The 15,374-nt window shown below is 34.2% G+C and overlaps 1 protein-coding gene across 2 annotated transcripts in view; it reads right to left on the bottom strand.

The window, feature by feature from the left end:
• Positions 1-2,099: 2,099 nt before the first annotated feature.
• The window catches only part of LOC126879243 (zinc finger protein 665-like), a 29,501-nt gene continuing 16,226 nt past the window's right edge, over positions 2,100-15,374 (bottom strand). The window contains exons 2-3 of one of the 2 annotated variants that reach the window (XM_050642297.1): positions 3,358-4,749; positions 2,100-3,022 (exon numbers count right to left, since the gene is read on the bottom strand). In XM_050642297.1, coding sequence (XP_050498254.1) covers positions 3,003-3,022; positions 3,358-4,749 — 1,412 coding nt within the window. In that variant the 3' untranslated portion in view covers positions 2,100-3,002. Of the gene's footprint in view, positions 4,750-15,374 lie in introns of both variants that reach the window. The other variant, XM_050642296.1, reaches the window with a different exon arrangement.

Consider the following 15,374-nt stretch of genomic DNA (forward strand, 5'->3'; position numbering starts at 1 on the left):
GACTTACGCTGCGTTATTGGAAATATGGCCTGCCGTTATTAGGGGAGTCGTTACGCTATTTTGTTTTCAGGTTATGTTTGTTGTTTACCTTTCATTTAAACTAACTTTATTCGTAATAATTTGCTAAAATGGCTACCTCAGACAGTAGCAAACGAATTAGATTTACGTCTGATGACGATTTGTGTTTATTAAATCAAGTGTTATGTCAAAATCCATTGACTTCTTCAGAAAATTGGACGTTAGATCAGGAAAACATGAAAAGGATCAAGGATTCAAGGATCATTTGTTTCTCTTGCTCGATATTTGGAAGAAAATACAAACCTTTCTTCCATCTAAATTAAATTCTGGATTTTGAGTACAAATTAGATAAACAACTAATCTTAATCGAGCCGTAAAATACCGCAACCAAAATATCTGCATTTATGAAACGTCTGAGAAATGTCAATTCTGTCAAAATAGCGCGGTATAAATAACGCAACGTTGGCTGTGTTAAATTTGCAATATCTCTCTATTATCACGGACTTACCCTTTTTCCTATAATTTGTTACGCACTGAAAAATGCTCATGAAAAGGACAATATAATTAAATTGCTTTAAAAGAAAGGGTAGATGATCAAAATTAAACTCATATACATAAATAGCTTGAATTATCCTTTAACAATTTAAAGGTTAGTTATTTTTTGGGCACTTTTCTTTTTTGTCACTTTTGTAAAATTGTATTTTATCTTGAATTAATTTAGTATAATTATTTTAATAAGTTACAGGAGTGAAAAACAAAGAAGATGGACTGTGATTTTTAATTTTAAATATCTCATTCAAAAGAAAATTTTTGTTTATTCTAAAGTCCCCTTTACATCAACAATAAATTGAATAATAAATTGACAAAGTTATTCAAGGCCAATTTGACGTGTACAAAATGTATGGTTTGTAAAAGAAAATGAAGGAATTTGATGAAATAGAACAATTGGATATGTTTTATTTTGTCAAATTTCTTTATTTTCTTTTTATTCACGGCAAAATTATGTGTTTTGTATAAGTCAAATTTGACCTTGAAGAAGTTGGTCAATTTCTTATTCAATTGTTGATGTAAAGTGGAACTTTAGGCCCTGGCATAGCCACCTTTACTTTACAAGCCATGAAGAGAAAAAGGCAACGTCGCAATTGATGACGTCGGTAGTCTGACTTTCGGACTACCGCTTTCGAAACTACGATTTTAAAGTACAAATTCTGGTAAAATTTATAGTATTTTTTGAGTCAAACAAGAAAATATTATTAATTTGAAGTTTGTGCAAAATAATATTAAAAGCAATTCCTTGTAAGTAACGTTTATTATACAAAAAAAAACCAATAACAAGAATATAAACGGGATTCATTTTTTTCGAATCCTACGAAAACTAATAAGTATTTTTCAAAAATTTAAACGCAGAGTGAAAGATTACGTTAGGACCGAGGGCCCAAAGTTCCTGAAAACTTTTATGTTTATTTTAATAAGTTACAGGGGTGAAAAACTAAGAAAATTTAGTGTGATTTTTAGTTTCAAATATGTTATTAAAAAAAACTTTTTTTTCATTTTAAGGGACTTTCGGCCCTCGGTAATAAAGTAATCTTTTAAATGATTACATTTAAAATACAGGCGTCAAAATTTTGCATTTTGTTCCTTTCCCCTTAAAGTTTGTCGCACTTATTTAGAAACACCCTGAATTGATAAAGAACAAATCTAGTTGTTAAACATAAGCGAATTAATCAAAAAAACAGAATGTTAAGAAAACCGGAGTCTATAGTTGGGTTCCTGTTTAGTTATCCCTCTTATGGCCTCAGTTCTTATCCCATTTGGTCTTTCCGGCTATAGCTCGTAGATTTATTATGCTTTTTCTGTAAAGTCCAATTTTCGCTCGTATACAGTATCGTCGGTATCACAATCGTATTATTCCGGGTATCCACTTATATTTTCCCTCATTTTAACTGCCTATAACTTCTAAACGAATCAAGATAGAAATATGCGGTTTTCGCTGATGTTTTATTTTAGTAAAAGTTTTGTTTGAATGGATTAAATTTTTTTATATCGCTATTAAATAAAAAATGGCTGATTTAAAAAAAAACGTTGTTGACTTTTTTTATTGAAACACCCAGACTCTTACAATCAGTAACATATCGAGTTAGTATATGTTTAGTATTTTAGTATTATTTAAAATTTAAAATATCAAGTCAGAATTTGGTATTAGTTTTGAGAGTAAACTAAAAGTAAACCCAAATACTTACGATGTCGGGATAGTATCACGAGGTTTTTCCTGGTTTTCCCTCGTGATTTACTATGGAATCTCTAACGCGAGAATTTCAGTGCCACCGTTGCATTTGGTTGTCTTTTTAAAGACAGATCACATGCTATGATTTTTTGTGGCGGATATTCTTGAGTTGGGATTGATTTCAACTAAACCCAAATTCGACACCTAAAAGGGTATAAGGAAGGGAGAAAGAAAGTGTTGATAGCGGGTAGGATTCTTACAGTTCTGGATGGCGAATGCGTAGGAGGCGGAGCTTGTGCTGAGAGCGGGTATATTTTGTAAAATCGCCACCAAATAGCGTACCGCTTATTTCGATTTGCGTATACGATTTTTCTCCCTAGTGTATTCTCAAATGAGTTAAAAGTTCCTGCTTTACTAAATTGCTTAAAACAAATTTTGGTTTTATCTAGTGTGTAACATTAAATGCTTTTTCAAATTTCCTACTTCACCAAATTGCTTAGAACAAATTTCACACCTGTAAGGCTTTTCTCCAGTGTGTATCTTGTAATGCCTTTTTAAACTTCTCTCGTCGCTAAATTGTTTAGAACAAATTTCACACTTGTAAGGTTTCTCTCCAGTATGTAACATTAAATGCATTTTCAAATTTCCATCTTTAGTAAATTGCTTAGAACAATTTTCACACTTGTAAGGCTTTTCTCCAGTATGTACCCTTAAATACCTTTTCAAATTTCCATGTTGCCTAAATTGCTTAGAACAAATTTCACACTTGTAAGGTGTGACCTGTTTTATGTATATCCAAAGAATACTTATAAGAAAACTGTTCTAAACAAATATCACACTTGTAAGGCTTTTCTCCAGTGTGTATCCTTAAATGTTTTTCAAACTTCCTTCTTGAGTAAATTGCTTAGAACCAATTTCACACTTGTAAGGTTTTTCACCAGTGTGCACTCTCAAATGCTTTTTGAAACTTCCCTCTTGATTAAATTGCTTAAAACAAATTTCACACTTATACGGCTTTTCTCCAGTGTGTATTCTTAAATGCTTCTTCAAGTGACTTGGTGTTGGAAACTGCTTAGAACAAATTTCACACTTGTAAGGTTTTTCACCAGTGTGACATGTTTTATGTATATCCAAAGAATACTTATAAGAAAACTGTTCTAAACAAATATCACACTTGTAAGGCTTTTCTCCAGTGTGTATCCTTAAATGTCCTTTCAAACTTCCTTCTTGAGTAAATTGCTTAGAACAAATATCACACTTGTAAGGCTTTTCTCCAGTGTGTATCCTTAAATGCCCTTTCAAATTTCCTTCTAGAGTAAATTGCTTAGAACAAATATCACACTTGTAAGGCTTTTCTCCAGTGTGTATCCTTAAATGTCCTTTCAAACTTCCTTCTCGAGTAAATTGCTTAGAACAAATTTCACACTTGTAAGGTTTTTCACCAGTGTGACATGTTTTATGTACATCCAAAGAATACTCATAAGAAAACTGTTCTAAACAAATATCACACTTGTAAGGCTTTTCTCCAGTGTGTATCCTTAAATGTCCTTTAAAATGTGTTTTTTGAATAAATTGCTTAGAACAAATATCACACTTGTAAGGCTTTTCTCCGGTGTGTATCCTTAAATGCCCTTTCAAATTTCCTTCTTGAGTAAATTGCTTAGAACAAATATCACACTTGTAAGGCTTTTCTCCAGTGTGTATCCTTAAATGTCTTTTCAATCTTCCTTCTTGAGTAAATTGCTTAGAACAAATTTCACACGTGTAAGGCTTTTCTCCGGTGTGTATCCTTAAATGCCCTTTCAAATTTCCTTCTTGAGTAAATTGCTTAGAACAAATATCACACTTGTAAGGCTTTTCTCCGGTGTGTATCCTTAAATGCCCTTTCAAATTTCCTTCTTGAGTAAATTGCTTAGAACAAATATCACACTTGTAAGGCTTTTCTCCAGTGTGTATCCTTAAATGTCCTTTCAAACTTCCTTCTCGAGTAAATTGCTTAGAACAAATTTCACACTTGTAAGGTTTTTCACCAGTGTGACATGTTTTATGTACATCCAAAGAATACTTATAAGAAAACTGTTCTAAACAAATATCACACTTGTAAGGCTTTTCTCCAGTGTGTATCCTTAAATGTCCTTTAAAATGTGTTTCTTGAATAAATTGTTTAGAACAAATATCACACTTGTAAGGCTTTTCTCCAGTGTGTATCCTTAAATGTCCTTTCAAACTTCCTTGTCGAGTAAATTGCTTAGAACAAATATCACACTTGTAAGGCTTTTCTCCAGTGTGTACACTTAAATGTCTTTTCAAATTACTCTCTTGATTAAATTGCTTAAAACAAATTTCACACTTATACGGCTTTTTTCCAGTGTGTATTCTTAAATGCTTCTTCAAGCAACTTAGCGTTGGAAACGGCTTAGAACAAATTTCACACTTGTAACGTTTTTTTCCACAGTGTGTTGCCAATGCTCTTTCTGATTTCATTTTAAACTCGTTCTGATGTAAACCTAAAACAAAAATGAAACTATAAAACTTTGCCTGCAGAAACACCAAATCATAAACACAAAAATGACCCGAGTTAAAGGGATCACGATGATTCGTACACTTCACGTAGGTACATACTTGTCTATACTTGCAAAGTCGCTCAAACGAAATGTGTAAATAATTTCCATTTACTACGACTATTCATTTAGACCAGTGCATTTAGCACTAAAAACACTGAAAAAAATCAATTTTTAAAGATACCACCTAGAGTCTAGACTCTAGAGCCTTGCTAGTTTTTGCATCGTGTTCAGGATGATGTCAGGAAAAAAGTCAACATTAGAAAAATGGTTGGAAATGCATAGCTGCATTTTAAAATGCATAATATGCATCCAAAAGTGCATAAACATGTCAAAATAAACATGTATTAAGGGCCAACTTTTGTTACTCGGGGAATTTTTGGGGTCGCTAAACATGGTCGCTCATTAGTTGAATCAAGAGCTTGTAAGCGAAAACAGGCTATTGGAAGAAAACTGTTCTTTACTCCGAGAAAAACTAGAAAGGTATGAAAATCCCGGTAAAAAAAAACAACAACAATTCTACTTGTAAACAAGGTCAAAGTCCTTTCCTCGCTCCGATTCCACCGTCAACAATACAGACCACGGATAATCCAACAGTGCAGAAATCTACCAACGTAGATGGTAATACAGATGAAGCAGACTTAGTTCGTATTACTAAAGCCAGAGATCGCGACAACAGCCGCGACGTGACTGACAACACGGTAGGAACAAGTCTGCAACCCAACACCCATGTATCTCTGGGAATAGCCACGGAAATCATGCGGGTAGAAGAAGAAGTAGTGACAGATGAAGTTTTTGACAAAACAAACGATGATGTGACAGAGACAATAAATGAAAATAAACATAACCAAAATCAAAAATATGAATGGAAGAAGGTGCTATCCAAGAAAAAAAAGCATCCCTCACGTAAGGATACTAGGCCCGCTCCTAAACTGGGCAGAAGTAATGACTGCACTCTAAAAGCCGCAATTTCATGTCCATTGGAGTGGATATTTATATCCGGTCTCGATCCAAAGACTGAAGCCAAGGATGTCAGGGAGTATTTAGAACAATTAAAAATTACCAATGGAATTCAATGTTATAAACTACGAACCAAAAAAGACAACCACTGTAGTTCTTTTAAGGTGGGCGTCCCTTCAAATCACAAGGTCACCTTCATGGATGATGAACTTTGGCCAAATGGTGCTCTAATAAACCATTTTATAAACCTGCAGCGCCCCACTCTACCAAAATAGCTTTGAATGGGGTTTATGGAGACTCACCACTGGAAAGTGTAAGTCCTGCGCAAGACAAAAATAATATAAATTATAATAAGACATTTTATTCAAAATTTAGTTTTAAGGTTTTATTTATTAATGTTTTGTCCATAAAAAATAAGATTAATGAGCTGGAGGCTTTCATGACTGGGAGAGAACCGGATGCACTCTGTCTGGCTGAACACTGGCTATCAGATCTGGAATACAGGTCCTTAAGAGTCTCCGATTTTCTGCCAGCTTCAGCCTTCTGCCGAACAAACTGTAAGGGAGGCGGAGCAGCCATTTTAATAAATAAAAACATTCTATTTAAAGAGTGGCATAATGTAAAATATCTGTCCATACAGGGACAAATTGAATTATGTTGTGCATATATTGAAAAATATAAGTTATATTTGTTAACTGTATATAGGCCTCCATCAGGCTCTTTTAACGTTTTTATTAAGTACTGGAGGGAGCTTTACAATCACTTAACCCTACTAAGAAAATCTTGATTCTTGGGGATTTTAATATTCATTTTAATACAGATTCTCCTCACTGTACAGAATTATGTAACCTAATGCATAGTTTCGGTTTTCATCAAAATAATTTCGAAGCCACCAGACAGAAAAACTGTCTCGATAATGTTTTTTCCAATTTGGATCCACAGGACCTTCAGCTACAAGTTGTTGATCCTGGTATATCTGACCATAGAGGTATATACCTGGAATTTACCTTAATGGGAGGAGAACAATTTTCTGATCCTCAAAAAGTGTTTTTTAGACCCATCACTGAGAGAGGAAGATACTTGTTCTTCTCTATGATAGAGGACATTTCATGGGACTTTATTAATGACACTAATATGAATGCAAATAATAAGTTTTCCTATTTTGTTCACATCATTTCCAATGCATTCTTGACCTGTTTCCCGGAAAAGTCTTACTCTAAAAGAAAGGGTCAGGCGGGTGTGGTGAGTTGGTTTAATGATAGCTTGAGAACAATGCGTAATAATATTCAATTTTTTATAGAACTTAATAAACAGCTTGATGCACCAAATTACCTACAGGAATACATAAAAAAATATTAAAAATGAATATCGGAAAGCAATAAAAGCAGCAAAGAAAGCTACCAATGACCAACTAATTTCAAACTCTCCTAACCCGATTAAAACAATGTGGAATATCATTAATGAGTATAGAGGCATCACAAAAACTGAAACTAATTCTAATATAACACCTGATCAATTTATTCATTATTTTTTAAACATTGCCTCCGAGCTGCATAGCCGTACTCCTGCACCCCACAATGACCCACTCAACTATGCACCACCTTATGCTGAACAGATGTTTGAATTCCAACCAGTCTCTTTTAAGGAGGTAAGAGATATTGTGAACTCTCTCAAAAATAAAAAAAGTAAGGACCCATTTAATTTAACTGTCAGCTTAATCAAAGGGATAAAAAATCTAATAATATGTCCTCTGACCAAGCTCATAAACTTATGTATAGCCGAGGGGGTTTTTCCTGAAGTTTTAAAAACTGCGGTGGTCATTCCGGTTTTTAAAAAGGAAGAGACAGATCAAATGTCTAATTACAGACCTATCTCTCTGTTACCTATATTCTCGAAGATATTTGAAAAATGTCTTGCTGGAAAAATAGCAAGTTTCTTTGAGTCTAACGGGCTCTTCGTTGAATCTCAATTTGGCTTCAGAAAGGGTTTGAAGACTGTTCAGGGTATTTTGAATCTTGTAACATACATCCAAGATGCTTTTGAACAAGGTAACTATGTGTCTTCCAACTTTTGCGACCTAAGTAAAGCCTTCGATTGTGTGTCCCACGAAATTCTTACTGCTAAATTGAGTAAATATAACTTCTCAATCTCCAGTATATCATTGATAAAAAATTATTTGACGAACCGCTGCCAGAGGGTGAGATTTGCAGGTGTTGAATCGGAGAGAGGATGCTTGGCATAGGAGTTCCTCAGGGCTCTGTGTTGGGTCCCTTATTATTCTTGATATACATCAATGATTTACCACTTTCATGTCAAACTGCGCATTTCACTCTCTTTGCAGATGACACAACAATCTCATCCTGCAGTAAGGATTTGGTAACAGCAGTGGGGAGTTCGTGGGGTTCAGTGTCGAAGGCAGAACAATGGTTCCATTCTAATAGGCTGTTTCTCAATAAAACCAAAACACAGTCCTTACTTTTTTCAACTAGAAATATTCCTGATGAACTGGACAATGCATCATGTGCTAAATTTCTTGGTGTTCTGCTGGACCCTGGTCTGATATGGGATGCTCATACCACCTCTTTAGTGGCAAAGCTATCATCAAATACATTTTTGCTTCGTGGACTTTCATCCTGTGTTTCCGCTTCCATACTAAAGCAGGCATATTTTTCTTTGTGTCACTCACATATCTCCTATGCTATTCTCGCATGGGGCCATAGTGCAGGAGCGAAGATGTATTCAGACTGCAGAGAAGGGCCATTCGCATTGTCGCAGGCTTGCCATATAGAGCCGATTGCAGACAAGTTTTTATAGATTGGAAAATATTAACATTACCTTGCCAGTATATACAGTGAGCACGTAAAGGTTGGAATAAATTCATTTTATCGAGAATGGACGATTTTAGAAAAAAATCCCGAAACAGGTCAATTTTTATTTTTAAATTACGACTTTTTGGCATATATACCATACTACTGACGTCACCCATCTGGGCGTGATGACGTCATCGATGATTTTTTTAAATGGGAATAGGGGTCAGGTGATAGCTCATTTGAAAGGTAATTTAATTCTCTATTCAGTAATATAAACATTTATAAAGTTATTTATACAGGGTGTCCAAAAAAACATTTTTTCAGTTAAATTTATTGACATAAAAAGAAGAATGCATGTAATTTATTTAGTCCAAAATACATTTTACTGCTCTCAGAAAACAGAAAAAAAATGTTTATTTGAAAAATATTCATTGCTTTTTGCTTAAATGAAATGTCAAGAGGATGGTGGGTGGCGGCTTTAATATTGAATTTAAGCAAAAAAAATATTTATTTGTCAAATAAACATTATTTCCTGTTTTCTGATAGAAGTAAAATGTATTTTGAGTTAAATAAATTACACACATTCTTGTTTTTATGTCAATAAATTTAATTCAAAAAATTTTTTTTTGGACACTGTATAAATAAATATGTTAATGTTTATATTACTGAATAGATAATTGAATTACGTTTCAAATGAGCTATCACACGACCCCTATTCTCATTTAAAAAACTTATAAATGACGTCATCACGCCCAGATGGGTGACGTCACTAGTATGATACATATGCCAAAAAGTCGCAATTTAAAAGTAAAAATTAACCTGTTTCGGGATTTTTTTCCAAAATCGTCCATTCTTGAGAAAATGAATTTATTCCAACCTTTACGTGCTCTCTGTATATGATAATCTTATACAGCGCTAGTCAAAAGTCCGTACCCCCCCTCTTATCTTTTGAACGGTTATACCTATAATAGTAAAATTTGGAGAGAGGAAATAAACGGACGTAAGCTTCTTAACTAGTCATGACAGGTGACGTAATAGTGACAATGACGTTACAGAGCCACTGTGACCGATAATTTTAAATGGGACCTTATGGCAAGTGATACTTCGTTTGAAAGGTATTCAAAATACCTATTCAGTCATACTAATTTTTTTTAAGTTTAAGTTGATTTTGATTTTCGTGAATAAATTAAATAAATATAATATTGTAGTTTCGCATTTAATTAATAAAAATTCAAATGTGCGCCTATGGTTTTTTTGTCAAAAAAGTTGATGTTTTTCAATTCTCTAGTAGTTTTTACGTCAATGTCAACCTTTTTGACAAGTAATCATAGGCGGAATTTTGAATTTTTATTAATTAAATGCGAAACTACATTTTACGTTTATTTCATTTATTCATCAAAATTAGCTTAAACTCTAAATAAAATTAGTATGACTGAATAGGTATTTTCAATACCTTTCAAACGAGGTATCACTTGCCATAAGGTCCCATTTAAAATTATCTGTCACAGTGGCGCTGTAAAGTCATATGTCACTATTACGTCACCTGTCATGACTCGTTAAGAAGCTTAGGTCCGTTTATTTCGTCCCTCCAAATTTTACTATTATAGGTATAACCGATCAAAAGATACGAGGGGGGGTACGGACTTTTGACTAGCACTGTATATGTAAAATGCAATATGCATAAATTCCAGACTCATGAACAGATTCATAATATTAACACACGCTTTAGAGGGAACCTTGCCCCAAAGTTTCGTAGGCTGGAGAGGTGCAGAGATGGCCCATCATGTCTGGCTATACATTTCTTTAATAAATTACCCCTAATAATTCGAGAACTGCCCTTAGATACATACAAAATAAAAATCAAAGAACTTCTTTTGGTGGGTGCTTACTATTCTCAGGAGGAATATCTCGGGGCTACCCTGTTGTGATAGTCCTACAGCTCTTTTAAATGTTCTGTGTGCTCTTGTGTTTTTATGCTAATATTCTAACTTTGTGTTAAGTATTTAGACTAGCTGATAAAATTTTATAGATTTTACTTATTAAGTGTTAGCTTGCCAATGTATTTCAATGATGCATTTTAACAGACTTTGACTTATGTAAATACTTTGTATATTGACATCAATAAACTGAATTGAATTGAATGACTACTCCATCAGAACCTATCCCCAGAGTCACCGCCAAGGCACGTCCTCTGGAGGTTCGAGTGCTATCGGCCCTAAATTGATGCAATCAGTTTACTTGGAGGTTTGTGGACTCGCTGAACACGAATATGCCATCAGAACCACCCCCGGAGCCCCTGGTGCCCAGTGTCACTACCGTAGCACGTCATCTTCTGGAGTTATGGGTGATTTTGGCAAACAGAAACTCAGAGACCATGTACTTTCAAATACTACTTTGTACAGCACGAAGTGTCACACTGACAAATGCAGCCTTCTAATACATACTTCTAAGCATAATGTGTCATATTTACGTCTATTCTTATAAGCACCGAAGTTTTAGACCCTTCACATTTTTCAATGTCGTTTACAGGGTTAAGATTTGAGTATGGAAAAAAATGTATACAACGTTTTTTTGTAGGAAATTTTCCGTACTTTCTGATGCGCCTAATTAGAAAACCCTAAGAGATTGCTTTCACATGTTCTTTGATATTTTTTATTGCCACTTTGAGAATATCAAGAACAAACTCCACCCAAAAAAATAATTGTTTTGCAATATATACATGCATTGATACTTACCTCACTGTTTTTGGAGTGTGCATGTATATATATGCACATGCAAATATGTGAATATAAATAATAATATACAACTAAAACAGCTTTATCAATATGTGACTAAGTAGTTCTGAAAAAATGTTTTTGAAGTTATCCTTCTTTAGGCGCGATTGAGATTGAGGGTGAATTTATATTGATCTGCGCGCATGCGCACACCGACAGTATGGTATTAGTCGTTATACGGGCTCTGATTGGGTGTTGAAATGATCTGTCAATAATAAATAATTGTTCAATATGAAGGTAAACAAATGTATAATATATTAGTTTTATTGTTGTGAGGACAGAAACAAAAAAGTTTATAATTGTAGTGACATTTAAATAGTTTTTAAAAGCAACAGGTACGTAATAATTGTAAATGTATCATAGGTACCTACCTATTTGAACCTACCAAAATACATAGTATGTAATACTTTTATTAACATAATTTGATTACCATCAAAATTTCTATCAATGTTCACCTAATATATTGTTTTCTTACTCTATGTTTTGTTGTATTTTTTCAATTCTAAATCATCTCAATTCAAAATCAAAATAATTTAATTTAATTCAAAAATGTCAAAAGCTTAATCCGTTTAGTTAGTCGATCTTCGCACATAATGACACATTGCCTCCGTGGCGAAGCGAATGAACCCCAATATACCAACCGCGCTGATAGCTGGTTCGAATTCCAATAAAAACTTTTATTTTTTTATACATTTTATGATTGTAAGTATATTTATTACATAATTTTATTTTCAGAAAATACGTATCTAGTTAAAAATTTTTCCGACAATTAATGTTCAGAAATCATTTGTGGCATTTTTAATGTGTTTGTGTGTGTTTTATTCTTTTATTATTTTAATTTTTGGCACTGTTTTAATAAAAATGTTTGAGAAGTAGTAAGTATAAATTAGTTTAATATTTAAATAAAATATAAATAAAAAGTATATTAATTTTGTTTCAATGATATAATAGAAGTATAACTTCTTACGTGCGTACAAAGTACACACACATTCTTTTTTTATTTATTTCCTTCGATTTGCCCAAACTTTTTGTCCGACATATAACTTTTTGCGTTACAAAATATAATTTGTACATAAACAAATCAAAATTAGCTTGCTATTTATCACCAACATTTTTGTCTATATCTTACATGTTTAGAATGTCCGACTAGGAAAATTTCCCATTAATTTTGTCCGACAGAACTTCCAATTGCTTTGTTACCCTTTCATTAAACTCTCATGCAAAAATCAGACTGCTATTCATCACCAACATAGTTCCTGTGATGTGACATGTTCTACGTGTCGGACTCGTTAAAATGCCCAACCTTTTTGTCGGACAAACATTTTCTCATATATTACATAACGTTGGCTATCGAATAAACTTAAAAACAACTTGCTATTTTTCACAATCATAAACTTGTCAGGACGACACGTTTATCATCCTCCACAGTTAAAACTTCCCCTGTTCCAGTGTTCCCGTGCATCAAAGTTTGTCCGACTAGACACCGTTAAGCTATTAACAAATTTTCAGCTTGCTATTAATCAACTTTTCTTTCTTACGCGGGATCCAGGTCTAATAGATGCCTCCTGAAATTTCAATAGTTTGATACCATTGCGCCAACTCTGAATTTTGCTTAATTAGGGCGTTAATTGTAATTAAAGTTTATCGAAATCGCATTTTGAAGTCCATAAAACTGGCATTCATAAATAATATTAGTCTAGTGTATTAGTAGTAAAACCCGTAAAAACAGGCCACATAATAATTGTAATCAGATAGATCAAACTAAAATCCGACCGAAGGGAGATGAGTACAGAGAAGTCTTAAGAGAAGAATTTGTAGGATATTATCAACAAGAAAATACCGACATGAACACAATTAATAGAGAAATGCAACGAAAGCTCTTGAAAGCAGGCCTGACTGTGGCAAAGAAAACAAAAAATAAAGAAGACAAAATAAGCGTTGGAACAAAACCGTTGATGGAAAAAAGACGCCTATTTCTAAGCGAAGGAAAGCGAAACAACGCCGGTTTCAAAGAATTGAATATACAAATAAAGAAGGGAGTAAAGGAAGACTTAAGGATCTACAAGGAAAACAAGGTAGAAAAATATTATAGAAAAGAACCGAGTCCTAAAATGCTTAAGACCAAACATACAAAAGCCTCTAATAATCTCATTAAAAGATAAAGATGGAAAAGAAACAAGAGAAAAGAACAAAATCCTAAAAGTTACACATACATTTTACCGTGATTTATATTCCTCAAACAAAGACCCAGATAACACTGCAAAGGAAAATCTTAAGAAAAAGATAATAAATGTCAACTCAGAAGTACTCCCTAATATAGAATCCTTCGAAATAAAACAAGCTATGGCACAACTAAAGAACAATAAGGCTCCGGGCCCAGATGGAATACTTGCCGAAATGTTAAAGGAGGGGAGTGAAATTATTCTCGAAGAATTGAAAAATCTTTTCAACGAATGCCTTCACAAAGGAGAAGTCCCACAGGATTGGAAAGAAAGCTTGACAATAATTCTCTTCAAAAAAGGAGACAGAGGAGATCTGAAGAATTATAGGCCAATTTCCCTGTTGTCCCAAATGTACAAACTGTTTATGAGAGTAATAACTAATAGGCTGTCGTCGAAGCTTGATAGCTATCAACCGGTAGAGCAGGCAGGATTCCGAAAGCGTTAAAGTACAGCGGATCATCTTCTTACAGTCAGAACGCTAATAGAGAAAGCCAATGAATATCACTTGAACTTATACATTGGCTTCGTTGATTATGAAAAGGCATTCGACTCCATAGAACTTTGGGCAATAGAGAGAGCTATGAACAAATGCAGGATAGATTCTCGATACAGAATGCTCATACATAATATTTATAAGAAAGCTACAATGAAAATACAAATAGATCAGAAAACCAAAGCTATACCAATCAGCAGAGGAGTTCGCCAGGGAGACGTTATTTCACCAAAGCTGTTCACACTGGGGCTTGAAGACGTGTTCAAAGACATTAACTGGGTAAATAAAGGAATAAATGTTAATGGAAGAAAACTGAGTCATTTGAGATATGCTGACGACATTGTAATATTCGCTACAAGTTTCGAAGAATTACAGACCATGATGACGCAACTATTTCAAGCTTCGGAAAAAGTAGGTCTTAATATGAACTTGGAAAAACAAAAGTAATGACGAATACACCGAACATTACAAAAATAACGTTGAATGACATAGATTTAGAAACAGTAAGCGAATACATCTACCTGGGACAGATAATGAAAGTTAACAAAGAAAATCAAACTGCCGAAATTACTAGAAGAATAAAGTTAGCGTGGGCAGGATTTGGAAAACCGAGTTGGATCTTGAAAAACACTAAAATATAACAATATTTGAGAACCAGAGTTTACGATCAGGGGTGAGAGCACGCCAAATAGAATTCTATTTTGCTGACGTCACAAAATAGAATTTCATAATGGGAGAATCGACGGTTGCTAGGCAACGTGACGTCACTAAAATAGAATTCTATTTGGCGTGCTCTCACCCCAGTGTATAATCCCTATACTTACGTATGGTTCACAGACGTGGACACTCACCCAGGCCAATATGGATAAAATAGTAAAGGCACAGAGAGCGATGGAACGATCAATGATCGGGGTGAGGCTCATAGACAAAAAAAACAAATACATGGATTAGAAGCAAAACCAAAGTAAAAGACGCAGGAGAACATGCTGCCAAATTAAAATGGAGCTTCGCAGGACACAATGCCCGACTGAAGGATAAAAGATGGAATCACGAAATACAACAATGGAGACCGTGGTTAGGAAGAAGAAGTAGAGGAAGGCCACAAATGAGGTGGGCCGATGACATAAAGAAGTTTGGAGGACACAACTGGAAACAGGTGGCGCAAAATAGACAACACTGGGTTGAATTGGGAGAGGCCTATGTCAAAAGTTGGATTACTGAAGGCTGAAGAAGAAGAAGAGTAAGCATTTGCCTTAATCCCTCAGAAAGATTTATGGAGTACACGAATCACAAGATACAAGATCTTTTTTCT

Source organism: Diabrotica virgifera, chromosome 1 (assembly GCF_917563875.1).
Source record: "Diabrotica virgifera virgifera chromosome 1, PGI_DIABVI_V3a".
Lineage (NCBI taxonomy): Eukaryota > Metazoa > Arthropoda > Insecta > Coleoptera > Chrysomelidae > Diabrotica > Diabrotica virgifera.